The sequence below is a fragment of the Mustela putorius genome, unplaced genomic scaffold (assembly GCF_011764305.1).
Source record: "Mustela putorius furo isolate JIRA1106 unplaced genomic scaffold, ASM1176430v1.1 tig00000095_pilon_pilon_pilon, whole genome shotgun sequence".
Lineage (NCBI taxonomy): Eukaryota > Metazoa > Chordata > Mammalia > Carnivora > Mustelidae > Mustela > Mustela putorius.
This window is the reverse complement of record NW_025421280.1, coordinates 33,434,046-33,456,733: the sequence shown is the minus strand read 5'-3', so window position 1 is coordinate 33,456,733 and position 22,688 is coordinate 33,434,046. Positions and strand designations below refer to the sequence as shown.

At 55.7% G+C, this 22,688-nt stretch overlaps 1 protein-coding gene across 9 annotated transcripts in view; it reads left to right on the top strand.

The window, feature by feature from the left end:
- The window catches only part of DNM2 (dynamin 2), an 83,902-nt gene that overhangs the window by 26,279 nt on the left and 34,935 nt on the right, over positions 1 to 22,688 (top strand). For all 9 annotated transcript variants that reach the window (XM_045084012.1, XM_045084008.1, XM_045084006.1 and 6 more), the window contains exons 2-6: positions 3,734 to 3,807; positions 14,465 to 14,614; positions 15,758 to 15,961; positions 18,316 to 18,414; positions 22,254 to 22,414. In XM_045084012.1, coding sequence (XP_044939947.1) covers positions 3,734 to 3,807; positions 14,465 to 14,614; positions 15,758 to 15,961; positions 18,316 to 18,414; positions 22,254 to 22,414 — 688 coding nt within the window. The remainder of the gene's footprint in view (positions 1 to 3,733; positions 3,808 to 14,464; positions 14,615 to 15,757; positions 15,962 to 18,315; positions 18,415 to 22,253; positions 22,415 to 22,688) is intronic.

The following is a 22,688-nucleotide window of genomic DNA, read 5'->3' as shown; positions in this document are numbered from 1 at the left end:
TGACCAGTGGTTACTGTTGGATGGCATCCAGATGGGTGGTAATGAGGCAGGCACTGGGTGGGGACCGTGGGGCATGTGGACTGGGTGGTGAGGCTCCAGAGGCCGAGCGGTGAACTCTGCCTCTGTTCTAGCAGAACCACAGCGGAGCCCCTGGGGGGCATGAGGGTGATTGGGGGGGCCTGCCTCATTGACATCCCACTTGTGTTCCCATCACAGCTCTGCTCCTTCCTTACTGGGTTGCCTGGGCACGCCCTGAAACTCCGAGCCTTAGTTTGCCTACCTGGCCCTGGTATCGTTCTTTTGGTGTTGCTAGACGGTCTGCTGAGATGTTGGCAGAGATGGGCTTAGAGCTGGGCTGGGGGACAGCCAGTGCTCCCCGTCTAGGCTCTTGTCGGCCTGAGAGAGTGAGTTGGGTACAGACAGGTCCCTCGAGCATGGGTCTCCTGCTGAGGGCTCTTCCCGTAGCTGGTGCTGTGCTGAGGTCTCCTGGTCACACTGAGGCTTTGAGTGACCCCCACGAGGATATGGTGAAGAGGAAGGGATCCCAGCCTCAGGCACTTGTTGAGGCTCCTGCCATCATGCCGCCCAGGTGAGGGGTGACCTGGGCTCTTGCTAGCTCTGACTCATCCTCTGCTGGCTTATCTGTTTTTTTCCCCTCCCCCGGAAGGCCTCCACCTCCCCACTCGTCAGCCTGGGTTTTAAACCTCCATTGTTCCCTCAGGCAGGCAACCCCGCCCATGTGGGGGGCTGGAAGCCAAGGGTTCCTGGTGGGATCTTAGGCTCTGTTCAAACAACAGTAAATAAACAGCTGGGGCTTCTGATCTGCCCCCCTGGTACCACCTCCTGTTGTGCCTTCCCCTCCCTGCTGGGCTTTGAACCCAGGCTGTCTGGCTCCAGAGCCCATATTCCTCTGGGTCACTCACCAAACATTTCATGAGCACGTGCTGTACACCAGGCACTGTTCTAGGTGCTGGAGATCCAATAGTGACCAGGCCAGGTGAAGTCGTTTGCAGTCATTTCCAGAGGCTGGAAAGCAGTGCAGGGGTGGGATGGGGGTGGTGGGATGGGCAGGCAGAGGACCCTGTGAAATGTGGGATGGATCCCTGGTCTTTGCTTTAGAGGAAACCCGGGAGGAACCCGGGAGGAGGACCATGGGGCCAGGCCCGGGCCTGGTTTTCTTCCCAGGGGAGGGAAGCCCCAAGAGAGCTCCCCCACTGCCCCGCGTCAGAAAACCCTCTGGGTGGGCCTCGGGGCACAGCCGGACAGGCCCCTCCTCACCGAGACTCTTGGGAATTTCTGGGGAGCTGCTCTTGTGGGGGACTGTCCAGGCTGCGGGTGGTCTTGCTTCTCTTTCCACTCAGCAGTCTGAGAACTTCTGGAAACAGTCAGAGGAGTCCCGGGGCTCCTGGTGCTCCTGGACTGGTGTGCAAGGCCCTGTGCGCTTGCCCAGCCCCATCCTTCAGCCTTCTCCCCCTCGGGCCGTGCCTCCTCTGTCTAGGCTGCACCCCCGGTCATCCTTCCCGCTCCCCAGCAAGTCCCAGCCCCAGAAGGCTGCCTCCGCTGCATGTGCCCAGAGCGCTCAGGGCTCTCTCAGGCGGCGTGCTGGTCCTCGTGTCCTGCTGAAGCTCTCATTGTCGGGTGTCTGTCCGGTTACCATTGTGCTCATGGTGCCTGGCCCCCCAGCCACGCCCAGAACAGTCACAGGACAGTGTGTGCCGATACCAGTGGCCGAAGGCTAGGCCCCGGCTGGGGAGATGCCAGCGGCTTTTGAGTCAGATGCGCAGGCCCAGAGGCCCGGTGAACTGGGGTCAGAGGCCAGACCCCGTGAATTTCAGTTCACAGTCCCACCACTCCCTGACGCCTAGTGACCTTGTTTTGTTTTTTTAATTCTTTTTTAAATAAATGCATACACTCAGGAAACCACCGGACAGATCGAGATAGAGGATGTTGTCATCCCAGAAAGTTCCTCGTGCCCCTTCTAATCAGTTCTCCAAAGGGAACCAACTGCTCTGATTTCTATCTCCAGAGACAAGTTTTGCCTGTTCAGGTCCACCCTCTGACTCAGCAGGAGAAATGGGGGTGTGTGTCTACGAGAGGCACGTGTGCAAATGTTCACAGCAGCTGTATTTGTAATGCCCCCGAACTGGAAAGACCCCAGATGTCCCGTTAGCGAGAGAACGGATAAGCAAACTGTGTCCCATCCATGTCCCCGAACATGGGTCAGCAGGAAAAAGGACCCTGTGTCGCTCACACACGCGGCGCGGGAGGGATGTGTTCCCATGTTTCTGTATCGCTCCATCACGGACCCGTTGGGTTGCATCAAAGAGGCGGAGTGGGAGATTCTGGCAAAAGACACGCACACTGTCACTGGCGCTGTCGCTGATTCTGTGTTGGAGGGCCTGCGCTGATGGAGGATGCCGTGTCTCTGATATGCGAGGGGTCTCCTGTCCCTGCCTCTCAGGTCTTTGCCTCTGAGCCAGGGGGTCAGGGGGCCTGGGGCTAGGGCCAAGGCCATGTGTGGTGCTTGAGGTTAACAGCCACCGGTGGGCCTGCCCTGCCCCGGGAGAGCCTGGCATCTGCCTCGAAGTGGCTTTGCTCTTCTGGAGACACTGGGCTGCCCCCTCTGGCGAGGGTCTTGATGAAGAGGGGACTTTTAAGGCCTGGTGAGCTGGGGGCCTCCTTGCTGTTTCCCTGCCCTGCCGTTCCGCAGCCCTGCATGTGGCTCATTTCTTGTTTCTGCTTCTCTGAGGAGCCTTCTCTGACCACCCCAGGGGGGATGCCCCGTACCACTTGGCCTGTGTCCTGCCCAGATTGCAGATGACCTAAATATTTATCTAAGCACACTCCTTGTTTGAAATTCTCCGAACCTAGATCCTTTCTCCATTTTTACATGACAACACAAGAATCCTCTGCCTGGCTTTAATGATCTCTGAAAGTCCCCCTTCTACTCCAGTGCCCCCCTGGATCCCTGCTCTTTGACTTTCCTTTCTCACTGGTCCAGAGTGCCTTCTGGTCGCCCTACTTGGCAGGCATCCACATTGCTAATGTGAGCAGGTGTGGATGGTGCCTATTTCTGTAGTGAAATATACAGGATACATTTTTTATTTCACTGTTTTATCGAGGGATTGTTTCTGTATTAGGAAATCTACCCGTTTCAAATGCAGTGATATTTTTAGTAAATTTACAGTAAGTATTAGTAAGTTGACCACCACAATCAAGTTTTAGAACGTGTCCAGCATCCCAGAAATCTCTCTCCTCGTTTCCCACCCCTGATCAAGCATTGATCTACTTGCTGCCTATATTGATTGGTCTTTTTGGGACATGAAACATCGTATTTTGTCATCAACTACTTTGACTTCATCTTTCTATCATACATATGGCATTATATCAATGTATAACGTGCACATCGGAAATGTACAGATCTCTTTGAGGTGTGGGGGACGTTGTTCAAATATCTGTCTGTGAAAGAGCTCTTTGGGCAGGCTGGGGCTAGAGCGCTGCCAGCCAGAGGGACACGGTACCACTCATCGGCAGCCTTCATTCCAGTCCCTCCTCTGCCCCTTGTGGCTTCAGGACCCTCTGTGGTCAGAGCGTCTCCCAGTGCCGGACTGGGACTGGTGTCTTTGCTGATGTTGCCCCACTCGCAAGACGCAATTGCCCCACATGTGTGGTCACACTTCCTGCCTTGCAAGCCAGCCTCGTGAGTAACTTCTGTCCTTTTCCCCTCCCACAGGGACTTCCTTCCCCGAGGTTCAGGAATCGTCACCCGGCGACCTCTCATTCTGCAGCTCATCTTCTCAAAAACAGGTACAGTGGGACAGCTCGCTGCTGCAGCAGGAAATGAGTGTGGACGCGGCGCCCGGCAGGAGTGAGGGGGCCAATGGCGGCGTCCAGGGTCTTGGGCTGTCATTTGGGCTTGAATTCATGGTCTCCATGTGGGTAGCACAGTTGAAGCACAGTTCGGTGAACACCCACGCCTCATATCCTCTATTGTGACCAGGCCGCTAGTCGCCACGTTTGCTGGCTACCCTGTGGATAACACATTTTCGCTGAACGCTTTTAAAATCAGATGCAGACATTGTGACATGTCAACCCAGAATACTTCAGTGAGCCTCCCCTTGCACTAAGGACACCTTCCTACAGTCATAGAGCCTCACCCAAGGAAAGTAATCATTTCTGCCTGGTATCTGATGCCCAGGCCATACTCATGTTGCCAGTTGTCCCCCGAGAAATCTCCCCCAGCTAGTTTTCCAGCCGCTCTGATCAGTCCCTCCTACACTCCGTTGTCCTGTCTCCTCTTTTCCTTAGAGCAGCATCACCGCTGTGTCTGTTTTGATGACGACGTTGGCTTTGGGGAGAGGCCCATCCACTGAATATAGAATGGCCGGTGTAGATTTTTTTTCTGTCTTCGCCTGGGTGGCCGCGTTTATTTCTGTTCTTTCGACACAAGTCTGGCATGAGGTGGGCATGTCTTCCAGCATAAAACCTGCTGAGGTCTTCTTGGAAAGCACCTCGGGTCAGAAGCTAGAAGGGGACTGGGGAGCTCTCCGGGGCATGGCCTTGCCTCCCTCCAGAGCCCCCTCCAGAGCCCCGAGTGGCCTCCGTGCCTGGAATATTGGCCTTGGTTGGGTCAGTGTTCAGAGGGCGCCAGGCTCACCGCACGGCCCGGTTCGACACACCCGTGCTAGGAAGGCAGCTGACACACCCCCATTTTACCGGTAAACTGAAGCTTAACGAGGCCACCTTCCTTTACGCCGGGCGCCCCACACAGGATGGGCGTCACCCAGTCAGATCTCAGCCCCTCCCCTGTGTGGTGTCCCAGTGACGTGCTCTCATTTTCATCCTCTGACTCCGCCCAGCCCACCTGCGAGGGGGCGTGACTCCGGTGAGAGGCCGTAGCCGATTGGCCCACACTTCTTCCTTGTGAGCCTTGCCGTGTCATAGGCCACAGGCGAGTCAGTAAGCGTCCAATCAGCTGGGCCAAGACTGGCGGTAGCAGAGCCCGGGCTTTCAGATGACAGTGCTTCCGTCGGTTGATCGAAGGCTGGGGGTGGGAGAGGGCTGAGCATGTGCATTTTTAATGAGTTCCCAGCTGATGCTGATGGGCGTGCTTCTGACCCAGGGCCACACAAGGGAAAGCCTCTGCCCTGGTGGGTCGGCCCTGGGAGCTCAAGACTGCCTGGGTTCAGATAGTGACTCTGCAGCTTACTGGCCTCATGGCCCCTGGGGAGGGACGGCTGCTCACGATGTGTTTCCTGTCTGGACAGTGAAGATAATAATAGCGCTGACTTTGTTGGTTGCCATGAAGACCTCGTTATTCAATAGGTCCAACCCGCAGCTCGGTGCCTGGCACACTCCAGGTCCTCCCCGTGCGTTGCTGAGGCAGGGGGTGTGGTTTTGTGCTTTCTGATGGCTTGTTCCAGATGGCCTGCTGGGAGAACAGGTCTGCTGGCTTTCTGCAGTGGAAGGTGGCAGGCTGTGTTATGGCGGGAGGGCTCCCCCATCATCTCCATGGTGGCCGTCACCAGCTGTGGTCCACTGTGCACTTAGTGCATGCCACAGGCTGCTCCAGGCCCAGGGCACAGCAGTGACAGGACCAAGGCTGCTGCCACCACCCGCCACCTACCCATTCCCATTGGTGCCAGGGGACAGAAGCGGGAGACTGGGGGGGGGGGCGACAGGCAGGCCTGCCCCCGCCCATATTGGAGTGTGTGTGGAGAGGGGAGAGTGACTAACTTCATCCTAGAGGGTGGGGCATCTTGGGGCTTTTCCAAAGAAGTGATCTTGGAGCCAGAGCGAACAGGTGTGCTGGTGTCAGGGAAGGGGGAGCTCTCCTTCCAGCGGAGAGTGGCAGATGCGAAGAGCACTGAAGGCAGAAACTCCAAGGGTGCACATCAGCCTGGTGCCTGACCGGACTAACACTGGGGGCTCCGTTCCCGTCATCCCCACTTTATGGAGGAGGGAACCGGAGCTTCCAGAGATGAAGCCACTTGCCCAAGAGCACACAGGAGGGTCATCGTGAGAGCCCAGCCCTAAAACCACTTGGTGGGGTATACCCTTAGGCCCATGTGTCACTTGTCCAGATCCTGTGGCTGCTGGAGGGAGACACCACAGGAGCCTGTCCAGGGCAGGGGACTGGAAGACGTGGGAGTGGTGCCTGGGGGCAGGTGGGGACAGGGTGGCAGCTGTGGAGATAGAATTGTGGTTGCATCCTGTTGGGCTGGTGGTGGAGGTGGGATGTGAGGCCCGATGTCCCCTGTGGTGGTGGCCCTTGCTGTGCCCCCAGCACACATACTCCTTCCTCCTTCTCCACCTGACCGTGTCATCTCTGGTCTTGTTGCTGCTAGCGGACACGTGACCATTCCAAGCTGGACTTCTGCTGGATGCCAGGGAGACAGCAGACAGGGGATGCCATGGCCAGGCTGCAAGGCAGCAGGACTGGGGGTGTGGGAGTGTATATGGGCCATTAGATTGATTTTGGGCCAGGGGCCCAGGGAGAACATTCTGGGCAGGGGCTGTAGCATGTGTGAAGCTGTGAAGGGAGGCTGGGGGGAGGGTCAGGAGGCAGGTGACATGGCCTGGCAGTCTGGTGAAGGATGAGACATGAGAGCCCAAAGAGCACATGGGTGGGGTAAGACCGGCTCAGCCCACTGGCTGCCCTGTGAAAGGACAGGCCACGGAGAGGGTAGCCTCGCACCAGGGAAGAGGTGATGAAGTCTGGCCCAGGGCAGTGCTGTGAGGGTGAGGGGCAGTCTAGAGTGACCTAGAGGTGGGGGGTCCAGGACGATGAACAGCAGAGGTGCCCTAGCTGGGTGGGAGGCGGGACATCCCACTAGTAAGAGGGAGGAGGCTACTCGCAGTGAGGGACATGGTGATTGGTGGAGGGCTTTCTAGGGGCTATGTGGGGCTGCATTGCTTCTAGAGAGTAGACTTTTGTCCAGCTGACTCTGGAGAGCAGGACTCCGGAGCACACACTACCCCTCGGGTCTGGGGCCTGGGGCAAGTGGCTTCCCACTCTCTGCCTCAGCTTCCTCATCTGTAGAATGGGGTGAGAGCAGTACCTCCCTTGTGGCCCTAGCTTTGGTGTGGCTGCCGCCTGCTGTGGGGTCAGTCTGGCATCCCACGATGTGGCTCTGCCAGGGGCCTTTGTCCTCTTGATGCCTGTGACACCCAGTGATGTCTGCCTTCTGGTCCACACTGCTCTTAGTGAGCTGTTACTTTTAATCTGCTTAGGTAGTTTAAAAATTACCTAAGACCGCATGGGGCACCTGGCTGGCTTAGTAGAGCATGCAGTTCTTGATCTTGGGGTTATAAGTTTGAGCCCCACATTGGGTGTAGATATTACTTAAAATCTTTATAATACCTAAAACCACGGCCACCAGGAAGTTTGATGGTCCATGGATGAACCTTGCTTCTCCCTAGGCACCACCCCTTGGCCTAGTAAACCCTGGGTGGTGGGGACTGTTCTTGTCTGGAATGTGGCCCGCCGAGCCCTTGACCTTGGCTGGTGTTCCCAGGCTCCAGAGAGGGGATGGCAGGGCTTGGCTCTCTGCTTCCTTAAAGCCTTCTGACCCCAACAGGGCCTTGCTGACCCCTGGGACCTCGCCTCCTTCTGGTCCCTAGCTGCAGCCACCACCTTCCCTCGTGTCATCTTCAAGGTCAGCTCGTTCATTCACGCCTCCAGGCCTTTGCCCTCAGTGCGCTGCCTCCCTGGAACACCCTGCCCACCCTCGTCCTCCTCTCCTGGGAGCCCAGCGCCCCCACCCCCCCATCCCATCCCTGTAACCTCATCCTATTCTTACATTTTCTTAATGATTTCTCTCCCCCCAAATCCTGATGTGCTTTGTCCACAGCTTTCTCCGGCGCCCAGCACCCTGACCCCCTGTGGGCTGCTGCCGCGCCTCTTCTCTGCCTGTCCAGGGCGGGCGGGCGGGATTATCAACAGCTCTTTCTCTGGCACCTTTTCCCGGGAGCCTGGCCCTGGCGGGGCCTTTTCTGTAAAGCCGGTAGACTCTACAGCACTCAGGGCAGGACCTTGTGTCCTGATGAGAAAACAGAGCCAGGAGCTGGTGCAAGCCAGGCAGGGGCTAGGGCTGTCACTTTCTCTGGTGTATGTGACGTTTTTCCCACACTACCAAGCAGTTCTCCAGTTCACGGTGGACGTGGACTGCGTGGCCCACAGTCACCTCCGTTCCGACACCGCCTGCCCACCTGGCGATGGTGTCAGACCAGACTAAGAGCTCAGCGCCACTAGACTGTCGCCCTTTGCCCCCACTGCGGGTCCAGGGTGTCCCCTGAGTGCCTTACTGCCTGGCTGCAGATCTGAGGTTCCCAGGGCCCCTCCACAGGCTCAGTGCATTTACTGGAGCGGCTCACAGAGCTTAGGGAAACCATTCACTTCCTAGATCGGTGGTTAACATAAAAAGGATAGAACTCGGGAGCAGCCAGAGGGAAGAGGGGCGTAGGGCAGGGTGTGGGGAAGGGGCGCCCCTCTTCCAGCGCCCGACTCGTGCTCTCCAGCTGGGAAGCTTTCTGAGCACCGACCTTTTGGGATTTTTATGAGCCCTCATTACACAGGCATGACTGATAAAATCACTGGCTACTGGCGATTGATTCAACCTCCAGCCCTCTCCAGGTGGGGGTGGGCAGGGAGGGGCTCAAAGCTCTTTTAATCACATAAATTGGTCCCCCTGGCAAGCAGCTCCCATCCTTAAGTGCTTTCCAGAAGTCTCCTCATTAGCATAAACTGATGTGTGGCTGAAAGGGGCTTATTAGAAATGTTAAGACCCCTTTATTGCTCTTATCACTTAGGGCTTTCCAAGGATTTTAGGAGCTCTTGTGTCAAAAATGGAGGGAAGAAATACAAATATGTATTTCAAATACAAATACAAATATGTATTTCTCACTATAAATCACGATAGGACACCTTCCCAGTGGCGGTGTGTCCTAGAATGGGAGGTCTGCGTGACTTGTCCCGGATCGGAGGGAGCCTGAGAAGCAAGCAGGCTCAGGGGTGCCACATGCTTTGCCTCTTCTCGATTGGCTAAAGCCTTTGCAGAGTTCCTCTTGTTCGGACCCATTTGCTCGGACTCAGGGTCTCCCGAGTATATCTGAGTCCCCAGGTGTGTCTTCCCACCGCAGGTGAGCATGCCTGTCATCGCCCAGTTAGGGGAAGCCGGACCCCATCTCCTGCTGCCAGGAGTCAGCTTGGTGTTCCTCTCCTTGCTGAACTGAGAACGCGGAAGGGCTGGGAAATGTCCATGAAGACCCGGGCAGGGCGCCTCCATGCAAAGCCCCGAGATGCTGGTGCCCCTGGGTGGCTCAGGTGGTTTAAGTGTTTGATTGGCTCTTGATTTCTGCTCATTGTGATCTCGGGATCGTGGGATCGATCTCCTAGTTGGGCTTCCCGCTGGAGTCCGCTTGGGATTCTTTCTCTCCTTCATCTGCTACCCCCCCCCGCCCCCACCCTTGGGCCCAAGTGCGCATGCACGCTCTCTCTCCCCCAAGAAAATTGGGGGGGGGGTACCTGGGTGGCTCAGTCATTGAATGTCTGCCTTCTGCTCAGGTCGTGATCCTGGGGTCCTGGGGTTGAGCCTCGCATCAGGCTCCCTGCTCAGCGGGAAGCTTGCTTCTCCCTTTCCCTCTGCCACTCCCCCTGCTTGTGTTCCCTCTCTTGAGCTCGCTCTCGCTCTGTCACATAAATAAATCTTAAAAAAAAAAAAAAAAAAAACGAAGAAGAGCCCTGATACCCCAGGGCCAGCCTTGTGCATTTCTTTGACTGGCAGCTAAGCTATTTGTAGAATTCCGGCAGCGGCATGGAGGAATTCGATTTCCTAGCAGCCCCACAGCTGTGTTCTCTGTTGTCCCATTTCCTTGTAGGGGAACTGAGGCACCGAGCTGGGTGTGGCTAGGATGCCGCCCCTCTCCTTCCTGTCCCCTCCCCACGTGATGTTGTGGGGCCTGACTCACCCTTCCCAAGCCAGTCGTTCCAGCCCAGCTTCAGCTCTGTCTGTCCCCGGCTCTGCCTGTAGGTTGGGGAGGTTGCCTTCCGTGTCCTGTGGGCCTCCTCCAGCTCCTTTGAAACAGGAGGACGTAAGGACTTCTTGGGAAGCCAGGCCTGAGGGAATTGCGGCCACTATCTTGGGGCTGTTTCCTTGTGCCCCGGGTTGCCCATTACCCCGAAGGTGGCAGCACGTGCTTGCCATGTCCCTTCTGAGGACACCTTCCCGAAGGGCCTGGAAGATGCCCAGAGCACAGTGGGGACCTGCTTGGGACTCAGGGTGATGTGGTCTTAGGCTGCGACACCTTATGACTTTGAATTAATAGGTCACTCAGTAATTTTTATTAAGCACCTACTAGCTACCAGGCGCCTGAGAAAGCAGTGACCAGAACGAGGTCTGCTCTCCTGCTGCTCCAGCCTTAGCAGGGACACCCGGCCACAGGGGTGTGGTGGGGGGAGGGACCAGGGTGGTCAGGGTGGGCCTTCCCTCCGAGGGCTGTTTAGGGCTGAGACCTGAAGGAGATGAGGGAACAAGTCCTGGAAGGAGGGCAGAATGTCTTTCTAGAAAAAAACTGCGAGTGCATTCACTGCCCCGCAGTCAGGATGTGCGTGGGAAGCCTGGCGGTGGGAGAGGGCGGCTGGCGCCTCTGGGTCAGCAGCACGAGTGTTGGACAAGGGCCCGGCTTCTTGCTTCATTCCTGCTGTGCTCCAGGCCCTGGGGCTGGGTCTCTTGGAAACTCTAGGGCTGCCCTTCCTCCTGGGGAAGAGCCTGGCTGAGGGCAGGCTGGCCTTGGGGGTAGGGCTGGGGCGGTCAGTGCTGCCACTGGGCTCTGGGACCGAAGGTTGGGGTGGGGGGCTCTGGCCTTGTTCTCTGTGACCAGCAGGGGACAGTTATGCAGCAGTCAGGCTGGGGACAGTGCCGAGCAGCTCTGCTGCGGGCACCTCCACTTTGGCTGCTGGGAAGGAGTTGAGAGGGAGTCTCCAGGCATCACAGGCTCTGAGCTCAGCCTTCAGGCCTCTGACTTATTCTTTGCGACAGGGGGTCATTAAAAAATCATCAGCATTCCAGGGCATTCCAGCCCGTACAGGGCTGTGGAGCCCCAGGCAAAGTCGCTCCTGTCTACTTCTCAGGTTTCTGTTCTCTCCACTGGGAGACTGGCACAGAGGCAGACCTGGTCCGCAGGGACTCCCCTCCTTCCCCAGAGCCCCTAGGCCAGGGGATCCTCAGGCAATGGGGGGAAGTCACCACCTCAGAGAGGATGCAGGCCCGGCCTCTCTGCCCACTGCTGCCCTGGCCTGCCTCCCTCGCCCTGGGGTGGGCTGGGGCTGGACTTGGGCTGGTTGGTCCCTCCAGGAGGTCCCCCCCACCCCTGACTTCTGCTGTGTGGGTCTCTTTGGAGTGTCTGTGGCACCACCTCCTTTGACACACTTGGACCAGACCAGGAGCCCAGTTCAGGACTGGGCCTTTAGTGTCAAGATCTTGGGAAGGAAGGAGGGAGCCGGGAGAGAGAGAGAGAGAGGGAGGAAAAAACAGCAGGTGGCCTTGCCAGACTCAGTCCCTGTCCAGTCTAGTCTCCCATCTACTCAGCTTGGTGGCCTTGGTGTTGGACCCACTTAGAGAAGCCGAGGCAGGGACTACAGTGTCTTTCTGATAGTCGTTCAGTCACATGTACAGTAATTGAGCAGGTCAGTAGAAGCACCCAGAGGGAGCCCAGGGACACAGAGTGATTGCGATCCCTGCCCTGTAGGGTGAACCTGGAAAATAACACAGGATGAGGAGTTCAGTGTTGTCAGAAGGTGACCAGTGCTTGGAGAGTCATAAGGCAGGGAAGGAAGAGACACTCAAGAGGTTCGCCATCTTGGGTGGGGGCCGGAGCATGCCTCATGGAGAAGGTGACACTTGAATCTGAAGGAGGTTAGGGAGAGAGCCTGGAGGCAAAAGAGCCAGTGCAAAGGTCCTGGGCAGAAGACCCGAGTGGCTGGCTGGAGGGGAGTGAGTTGAAGTCAGAGGCTGGGGAGAAGGACATTCAGGGCTCTGGGGAGGTGGTGAGTTGGGCGCTGTGGAGGGTTCTGAGGAAAGGAGGGCTGAGGTCCGGCTTTAAGGGAGTCAGTGCTGTGGGGGGAAGGCAGGCTTGGTGGGAGCTTTTGAAGATTAGTATCAACCCTGGAATCTGGCACGTGGTTCCAAAGTGACCAGGAGCCTAGTAAAGTGTGGAGTGAGGGATGGGCCTGCCAGGCTCCTGAACCTTCCTCTCAAGCACAGAGGGTGTGCTGCGCCCCCCCCTCCCAGTTCCCAGGGGAGAAGCTGTCTTCTTTCTGGCACCGTCTACACCTCCTGCAGACAAAGGGGTCAGCAGAAGGGGCGACGGCCAGCGTACACTGGACTCAGAGCCGGCAGGTCGTGGTCCCATAAGCACCATCCCAGGATGACGTGGCTCTGATGTGGGGAGAGGAGCCCCAAGATATAGGTTGAGGGTCAGGCGGCCTGGAGTTCAGAAAGGCTCCCTGCGAGAGGCAGCGGGCAGGCAGGCCCTGGGGGAGGAAGGGCTGGGAGTGGGCCTTCTAGGCACCAGGCCTCCCGGCGCAGTGTACAAGTCAGAGGGCCTGCGTCCTGTGTCTGTGCTCCTGGAAGGGGGATGGTCTCTTGCGGGTGCTGAGCCCAGGGCCCCGAGCCGGATGAGAACTGAGGTATGCTGTGGGGGGTTGGGGGACTGTTCCATTTTTGGAGGCTGCTGCCGGAAGAGCAGCCAAGCGTTTCCTCTTGTCCCTGTGGAGGGCTTGAGCGTGACTGTCCTTGGGAACTGGGTCAGCTGGTGGGGGTGGGGTGGGGGTGCCCATGCTGGCGGTGTCCTCGTTGCCCCTGTCCCCAAGTGGCCAGTGCCCGCGGTGGAGGTGGTTCTCCGTGATCTGAGCCCACGGAATCCCCCGGGTCCCCGATGCAGGGGTTCAGAGAGGTTAAGAGCCTTGGGGGGTGTGGGGCGATGCGGAGCTCACAAAGGCCACATGACCTAAGAGCCACTACCTGGAGACAGAAGAGCTGAAGTCGGAATCGCAGCTCCACCACTGAGCTTGGGCCAAGTCGCTTCCCCTCTGTGGGCCTCAGGTTCCTCCTGCACGGCACAGACGCATGCTGCCCCGGTGCTCGCCCCTGAGGGGCCTGTGGGAGCACGCGGGCACGCGCACAGGGCTCGGCGGGAGCCCGCAGGGGCTGAACGTGGGCCGCGGTTGGTTAGGTCACGGTGACGGGGTGGCGAGCCTCTTGGCATTCCATTCTTGCTGGGGCTCCTCTGTCAGGCTCCATGTCTGTCCCCTCTTGAGGCAGCTGATGGCATTTCTGTGCTGGGATTTGTGTAGCCAGGTCTCCTCCTGGTGGACACCGAGGCGATTTCACGTTCTTTCCTCTTAGAGAGGACGCAGCCTCTCTGCAGTGGTCTGGTCCTTTGGGCTGTTTGCCAGCATGTCTGACTTCCGTCTTTTTTTTTTTTTTAATCATTACCGCAGAGCTGTGGTCTCTGAGCCTACGGGGTACCCCCTCCCCAACACTGACCGCAAAAATGGGAACATACGGGAAAGTTGAAGAATTATACAGCAAGTACCAGTAGGCTCTGTCCCTACATCTGAGGACAAACATGTTCTGTTCTTGCTCTGCCCCAGACCTGAGGGGTCCAAGTCCTAGTTGTCGGGGTCACTCGGCTCAGAAGGCATGGAAAGGCCTCCTTTGCCCAGAAGCTCTTCCCCTGAGGGCCTCATGTCTAGGTGGGGGGCCCTGCCAATGGCCAGGAGGGGAAGAGAGACAGTGAGATGGGCTTTGGTGGCTCCCTGTTCCCCACACCGTGCAGGTGCTTGGGGAGGAGGGACAGATGGGTCTCAGGGACATGTGTCTGGCATCTTGGTGAGCTGGACAGTGCCGGCAGCCCAGGATCCCACTGGGACAGTGGCCTGCGTCTCCTTTGACCCACAGCGAGGGAGTTTCCGCCTCACGATTCCAGACTTGGTCTCAACGGAGACCACCAATGAGGCAGCTTCCTCACGCGTACCCCACCTGCTGTCCAGTGACACATGCCCGTATTTCCCCTAATGTCCTGTTCGTCCGAAAGTGTGACAACTGCTGGTTACACCCACTCCTTGGTTTTTTGTTTTGTTTTCCTCATAGCGCGTCCTGACGTGTTGTTTCACAAAATACCTCACAGAGTTTCTGTTCCCTCCCTGGGGACAGGGTCTTTGCTGGTTTTTGTTCCTTGAGGAATCCCCTGGGGTCTGGGAGGAGGCCCGGCTGACGGGGTGCGCCTGCAGATCTCTGTCTCTGAGAATAAATCTGTTGCTCCCCAAATTCCTGGAGCCACTGTGACTGACCCTTCACTTTCTCTGCTTGACAAGGCACCTGTCCCAGAAGGCCATCAGCTCCCTGCCCACGAGTGAGATGGCTTCTCTTTCTCATTTCAAGCATCTTTCTTCCTTTTTCAGAATATGCTGAGTTTTTGCACTGTAAGTCCAAAAAGTTTACAGACTTTGATGAAGTCCGGCAGGAGATCGAAGCGGAGACCGACAGGGTCACGGGGACCAACAAAGGCATCTCCCCAGTGCCCATCAACCTGCGGGTCTACTCGCCCCACGGTAGGCAGCACCGGCGCAGACCGTTTGGGTGTCGCGATGGAGGGGAGCCGACTCTGTGCCGCTTGTGGGTGGGGTCGGCTGTGCTCTCACAAGAAATAGGACCCCTTCCATTCTTCACGCACATAGCCCTCTTGGTCTCGGGCTTCCCATTTTTTAATAGGAACATGGTGCTGAGGAATCAGTCTCAGCTCTCAGGAAACACAGCATGCTGGGAAGACTGTCAGGCTTGGTGGGGACTGGGGCATTTCATAGCTGTACGCCCCTGTGGAAAGGGGTGGCTGCTGTGTGGCTCCCAGGTCCTGGGCCACATAAGGAGACCAGCCCAGGGTAACCAGGTCTTCTGGGCCTTGCAGAGGAGCCGGAAAGCCAGTCTTCTCTGCACAATATTCTGATTTTAAAACTCCCATCAGTGACCTAGAGCAGCTTGCCACCAAGTACGACTTGTGGCCCCAGGGCATAGATTGCTAACTGAGATGGCATTCAGAGAATATTCCAGCAGACTCGGAACTCCTCAGCCTGAGTTCTTGGCCATGAGTTTTTAAATCGACGTATTTCTGAATAGATGATGCCTCTGCACGGCACAGAAATTCAAAAATTATGAAAGGGTATTGAGCAAAAACCTACCCTGGAGCCTTCAGGATTATGAATGTATCTTGTATTCTAACGGCTGAGTCAGTAGTTACGATCCTGTTTGCATGTGTGTTTCATACATGTGTGTTTCACACTTTTACTCAGATTGTAGCATAATATAAAATGCTATTTCTTGGCAGGAATACATCTCAGTGTGTCTCTTATCAGAGCATCTTTTTGTTTTTTATGGTAAACACTGGCAAGCAGCAGCCTTTGGTCACAACTGCATCGATGGGCCAAAATTTATTTAGTCACAGAGAGCGATTCCAGGCTGCTAGTCAAACGTCCCGATTTAGAACTATATCGCTGCACTAGAGGGAGGCTGCCTGTAGGAGGGGGACTTGAAGAGGAGCTACTGGATCAAAAGGAGTGATCTGGTTGGAGGGCAGGAGGACTCCTGCAGCCTGACCCCCCAGCACTTAGGGAAGCAGGCTGGATAGCTGTGGGGCCGTGGGGCCTTGCCTGCCTCCCCTCCTTTGTGTCTGATGACTTTTCCCTCTGGTTTCCTCTCAGTGTTGAACCTGACCCTCATCGACCTCCCAGGTATCACCAAGGTGCCTGTGGGGGACCAGCCCCCAGATATCGAGTACCAGATCAAGGACATGATCCTACAGTTCATCAGCCGGGAAAGCAGCCTCATCCTCGCTGTCACCCCTGCCAACATGGACCTGGCCAACTCGGACGCCCTCAAGCTGGCCAAGGAGGTCGACCCACAAGGTAACTACTGAGCCCCACAGTAGGCGTTCCCCTTCCGAGGGCCTGGGAGCATGGCAGCTTGCCCAGCATCCTTGTTTCTAGGTCACTCGGCCTTTGGCCTATGACCCCTAGGAATAGGCCCTCCTGGGATACAGCCTCTCCTTTGGGGACCAGCAGGGCCAATGGACTGCCCAAGAGGCTGTTGTGTGGCAGCTGGGCATCTTGGTCCCCTTCTGTCAGAATGGCAACAGCAGTCCTAGCCTGTAGAGCTCCTCAGAGGACTGGGGAGGTCCCTGTAATGCTTAGGGGCCAGGCAGAGAAGGTAAAAGGGGGATGAGTTCATGAAGTCCGATGGGGCAATAGGGCTCAGTGTGGACTGTGGCGTCTCTGGCTCGGGGCATTCCGGGTCAAACTTTTCCTTAGGCCATTGATTAAGTACATGTCAGTTAAGTACCTGTTATATGCCAGGCTCTGTTTTGGCCTTGGGGACCCTGTAGGGGACAAAGTTGACAAGGGGCCCCTGACCTGGTGAGTTGATGTTCCAGGGAGGGAGAGAGAAAACCATAAGAAAATAAGCAGGTGGGGCAGTTTCAGCCAAAAGCAAGCACTGGAGGAAAATATAACCTTTTGAGAGAGTGGCTAGGGTATGAGGAGGTGGGGGTCAGAGGTCTCTGAAGATGTGAGGTTTCAGGCAAGACCAGAACGGCAAATGATGAAGAGAGGCAAAATCCAGGGAAATGGCCAGTGATGCTAAATAGGCTGGGCTTGATTGAGCCTGGGGTGCCCAGGAGATGGCAAGGAGGCCATTGTGACTGGGGCAGAGGAGGTGACGTGGGGGGTGGGACTATCCCAGGGGCCTTGGTGGCTGCTGTGGGGACCTGGGTGTGTCCTGCATGTGTTGGTGGTTGTGGAGGGGGACACGCACTGAAATGTGGTTTGTGAAATGCCCTCTGACTGCCTGATTCCATAGTGGTTTGGAGGGAGTCGGGGACCAGGGAGGAGATGGGGCAAGACAGGCTCTGGCACTTTGCTCCCTGGTTTCCGGTTCTGGTCTGGCTCGAGGACGGCTCGGGGAGGGGTAGGAACTGACGGCCCTTTTGCACTGTGGACTGCAAGCTTTTCAGAGTTGAGGACTGTGTTCTGAGTATCTTTGTCCAGCGAAGGGGACACTGTGTCCCCAGGTCACCCCTCTCCTAGGAGAGGCTACCTCTACCTGGCGCCCCCCCACAGCCTCCCTGTGCCCACCCCCCCATCCAGTCCCATGGGATAGAGTCTGATTGTGACAGAGATGCCACAGAGGCTTGATCGGGTGTTGAGGGAATGGGCGTGGGTTCACTTACACTTGTGAACTTGATGTTAGCTTTTCTGTCTCTGGAAGTGTTCATAATTATTACCCCCAAAATGACCTTTCCTTATTTTTCTGTGCTGTGTGTGCATGTTTCCTTGTTACCAGTGGGATGCATGTACACAGCACCCACCAAACTGCCCATTGTTGACTATTCTTTGTTCTTGAACATGTGGATTGTTTCTGGTCTTTTGGAAATAACGCTCCAGTGAAATCCAGCATTTCCAATAGAGTCCGGGCCCCCAGACCCCTCTGCGGTACCATATCCTCCCTCACTCTGCCCTCCCCTCCCCGCCTGGCACAAGCTTTGTGGGTGTTCACAGCTGTGGCCCCTCCGTTGTCCAGAAAGGTGATGGCAGCTCACAGGCTCACGGCTGAGTGTGAACAGGCAGGGTGCCAGGGTGCCCCCTTTGCGTCCTCTGAGGACCTCCCTGGGCTTCATGTGGTTCACACATACGCACACACCCAAACATGCATGGGCGCCATCGCAGAGGTGATCTGTAGTCCTGCCGGGGGCCACTGATCTGTAGGTGAGCAGCTTTGCTTAGGGTTTCCCTTGATTTGCGAGTGGGCCTGGGGATAGGAGGAATCCGATGAGGTGGTTTCCAGAGTGGAATTTTGGCCACTCAGGTGCAGGGTAACCCTAGAAACCGTCGCCGTGGGTTTGTGTATGATGTTGGGACTCTGCAGCTAACTCAGCGCAGCATGGAGACTGAGCGGGGATTTTGAGTTTCCACAAGGTCTCCCCCGACACTGTGGCAGCGAGACACTGTCAGCAGGTCACAGGAATGACAATGATGGTGGCCAGTATTTACTGATGGCGTGTCTGTCACAAGCCAGTGTGTCTTCATGAAGAGCCCTCTGAGACTGGTGTGGCTGTTGTCTTCACTTGACATGAGGGAAACTAGGGTCCAGGCAGGTGATGTTATGGCTTGTCCCAGGTCCCACACCTGGAAGTGGGGACCCCCGCCCAAAGCTGCCAGACCAAGCTCCTCCCTCGCGGCATCCTCTGACCTCTGGGCTCTTTCAGGCCTGCGGACCATTGGCGTCATCACAAAGCTCGATCTGATGGACGAAGGCACTGACGCTAGGGACGTCCTGGAGAACAAGCTGCTCCCCTTGAGAAGAGGTGGGCTTGGGTGCAGAGCTGGGGGCGGGGTGCAGTGGCAGGGAGGAGGTTCAGATGATAATGTTTTTGTCCTTATCATTACTGAAACCTGGACCAATGCCAGGAAATATACACACATAAGCACCCACTGCTGCCTGTTTCCCAGGTGCAGGGAGTAACTACTGTTTCCTATGTATCTTTTTCTTCTGATTTGTACACATTGACTTCCCAGTTACACAGTTAACACCTGCTCGCTTTCGGGGACATAAACAGGCCTACAGAGAAAGGACACCACAGTCATCCCTAGCACAGCCTCTCCAGCCAGTTTATACTTCAGGGCTCTCCTCTGAAAACATTCCCCAGGATGCATAATTAATTAATTGACTGCTTCCTTCCTTCCTTCCTTCCCTGCCTCTTTCCTTCCTTCTTCCCCCCCGCTCCCTTCCTTTCTTTGTTTCAATTTATTTATTTATTTGCAAGAGGAGGGGTGGTGGGCAGAGGGAGCAGAGCAGACTCTGCTTTGCGGTTGGAGCCCAACGCACAGCTGGATCGCATGACCCCGAGATCGTGACCTGAGTTGACACCAGGGTTGGATGCTTAACTGACTGTACCACCCACGTGCCCCAGGATTCATAATTTTTCTTTTTTTTTTCCCCAAGATTTTACTTACTTATTTTAGTGAGAGAGAAAGTATGTGAGTAGGAGGGGCAGAGGGAGAGAAAGAGAGAAAATCCCAAGTAGACTCCCCGCCGAGCGGGAGCCCAATGTGAGGCTCGATCTCATGTCCCTGAGGTCATGATCTGAGCCAAAGTCAAGAGTGGAATGCTTAACACCTGAGCCACCCAGGCGCCCTAGGATTCATAATTTTTATTAACGGTCATGCTTACTTTCTATCGTGAACATTTAAAAAACATTCTTGAGAGTAGAGAAGTATGAGGAGCCCCATAGAAGACCCATAAGACCCAGCCTTAGTGGTTATCAACACACAGCTCATCTCGAATGCCCAAATGCCCTCCCCTTATTTGCTCCCTGGGGGATCACAAAGCAAATCCTTGGCTTCCTATCATTTTACAAATAAATGCCTAAGTTTCTGGCTCAACAGCTCCCTCACCAGCCCCTTTTTTCTCCCATATCATTTTTTGGTGGAAGAAACCAGATCATGTCCCAATTTGGGATTGGGCCGATTATTCCCAAAAATTGGCAATGAAATCTAGACGGAGAACCTGATAAAGTTCAGGTTTAGATCTTCTCACAGGAGTAGCCTAAATATTTTTCTTTTCAAAAAATTAGAAGAGCAGATACTTGTTATCTGTGATGTACAAGGCACTGCTCTATGGTCTTTTTTTCTTTTTAATGCCTTTTTTTTTTTTTTAAAGATTTTATTTATTTATTTGACACAAGTAGGCAGAAAGGCAGAGAGAGAGAGAGAAGAGGAAGTAGGCTTCCTGCTGAGCAGAGAGCCCAATGCGGGGCTCGATCCCAGGATCCTGGGTCATGACTTGAGCTGAAGGCAGAGGCTTTAACCCACGGAGCCACCCAGTCACCCGTTTTTAAAATTTTTTTAAGCCATTTTATTAATTGGTTCCCTTTCCTGCCCCATTCCTTGCCTCAGGCGATCTGCTGTCAGCTGTCAGCACCCTCTGTGCGCTGGTGTTGCCAGCACCATTGAGATCTTTTCTTTAGCCCCTAGGGATTCGCTCCTCCGTGTGTGGGAACGGCATGGGGACAACATCCGGACCTTGGTTTCCACCTTCCCCAAGCCATGCTGAGACATTGAGAAAGGAGAGGTGGCTGCCAGGGTCAGGGTCTGTGTCAGAGGTTTAGGAAGGAAGGGTTGGTGCCAAACGGGGAAGCGGACCCCGCATGTCCCTGTCCGCTCTACCAGCCACCCTAACCCCATGCTCTTCCCACGTGTATTGGGCCTAAATCCTAGTCCCGAGGGATGCTACCTGGGCTCAGCATCGGTGACAGGTGGCTGGATGATGACACAGACCTCCTCGGCTTCCTTCCTCCCCGCCCCACTGCTTCTGTGTCTGCCCTCCTCTGCCTTCCTGTCTGTTTCCAAGAAAGTCAGTGCTTCCTCTCCCCGACCTGTCTGCCGGCTACTGACTTGTGCCCTCGGTGTTCTGCTCCCGTCCTGTGGCTTTTAGAATCTCACCAGCTGCGTCCTTCTTCTTGGCTTACAAAAGACTCAGAACTCCTATGCTTTTACGAACCAGAATCCCAGCCAGACCACTGGCTCTGCTCTCTGCTGTTCCCTCCTGCTTACTCTTGTGTGGATGGTAGTGAGTTTGGGCTTCTCACCGGTCTGGGTTCCCATCTGGTTCTCCTCTGTGACCTCCCCATGGTCACGTCCCCTCATCTGTAAAATGGACATAATGGCAAAGATGGAGAGGATGAAAGGTAACCGGTCTTGCACAAGACTTGTCGGGATACATGGTAGGCAGGCACCACTCCCCTCTCCCCAAGGGAAACCTGGGACGCCCCCCACTGAGAGTGGGGTATGTCTGTCTGCACGCATCCCTGAGGGCGTTTGGCCACCTCTCCCCAGTCCACCTCTTCATTATGTTAGCCTGGATGAAAATAGGCACCACGTCTGTTTACTGGGCACCTACTGTGGGTCAGGCTCTTGGCTGAGTTCTCGATGTCCCATGACACCCTCCCCCCATGAAGCACACACACCCATACTATTTGGTGCCCTGTGTCCATACCTGGGAACCCAGTACTATTCTGGCTTTTTTTTTTTTTTTTTTTGCAGAGCCCAGCATGGGGCTCGAACCCACGACCCTGAGATCAAGACCCGAGCTGAGATCAAGAGTCAGACCTGGGTGGCTCAGCCTACTGAGCCACCCAGACAGCCCTGTTCTGGCTTTTTGAACACCATTCCTGTTCTCTACCCTTCCAGTTGCTTCATGTCCTAAGAGAGCAGATATTTTCTTCACATTAGCATTTTTATCTTAAATCCTGTTTTCTATGATTAAAGAATTCCAGAATGGTTCGGAAGGCCAGTCAGTGAAGGAGAAAGTAGCTCACCTCTCCCACAAGCCCCATTTCTCATATAGTCAGTCACGGCTACCATTTTCTGAGTCAGAAAATTTTAACCCACATACGATCATCTCTAACGAGCTTCCCTCCTGTTGGCTTAGAAGCATTAACCATCTATTCCCACCTGCCATCATGTGTGGTTTTAGACTTTTTTCTGTTCTGTGCCATTCATTTCTCTAGACATCCATGCCCGATATATCCAAGCTCGACAAATGTAACAGCCGTGGAACAGGTTAACAGGTTTTAATAACTGGCAAGATGAGCTGGTCCCTCTCGCCCTTTTTTTTTTTTTTTTTTTAAGATTTTATTTATTTATTTGACAGAGAGAGAGATCACGGGTAGGCAGCAGCAGGCAGAGAGAGGGGGGAAACAGACTCCTTGCTGAGCAGAGAGCCCGATGTGGGGCTCAATCCCAGGACCTCAAGATCATGACCTAAGGGCAGAGGCTTAACCCACTGAGCCACCCAGGCGCCCACCGCCCTTCTTTTTTGAGGTGGTTTTCATTCTTGTCTCTAAAGCTCAGTTTGGGGGTTTCATCTTCGCCAGAGCCTTCCTTTCTCCCTGCCTCATACGAGGTTGGGCATCACCCCTCTTTCCTCCAGACACTTTTGTCGCTTTTCCGGACCGCTCTGTGTGTTCGTGTTCTCCGCGTTTCTGAGGAACGGGTCTGGCCGGGGACCTCGTCTGTGAGTGACCTGTGGGACAGCGGCCGTGTCTGCCTGCACTGGGCTCAGCTGCGTGCCTGGTCCACGGTGGGCATCCAGGCCCTTTGGCCCGCCTGGCACTGCCCCTGCCCTGACCCGCTCTCCCCGCAGGCTACATCGGTGTGGTGAACCGCAGCCAGAAGGACATCGAGGGCAAGAAGGACATCCGTGCGGCGCTGGCGGCCGAGAGGAAGTTCTTCCTCTCCCACCCGGCCTACCGGCACATGGCTGACCGCATGGGCACCCCGCACCTGCAGAAGACCCTGAACCAGGTATGGCCGGGGTTTCGTGCTGCGGCGGTCCGCCATGCTGCTGGCCTTGGTCTGCAGCAACACGGGTTCCAACCACATTCGATTCGGGGCCTGGCGAGGGGTGGGTGTTCCGTGAGTCACTGACAGCGCTATTCTCGCCACCGCTACTATTGTTGATTTTATTTTCACTATAATTAAATATTTGGAATTATCTAATCACCGTACCCAGAAGTTGGCCCGGGTGACCTGGGTGACAGCGACCTGGCTTGCACCAAGGCAGGGTGGCTGGGAGCGC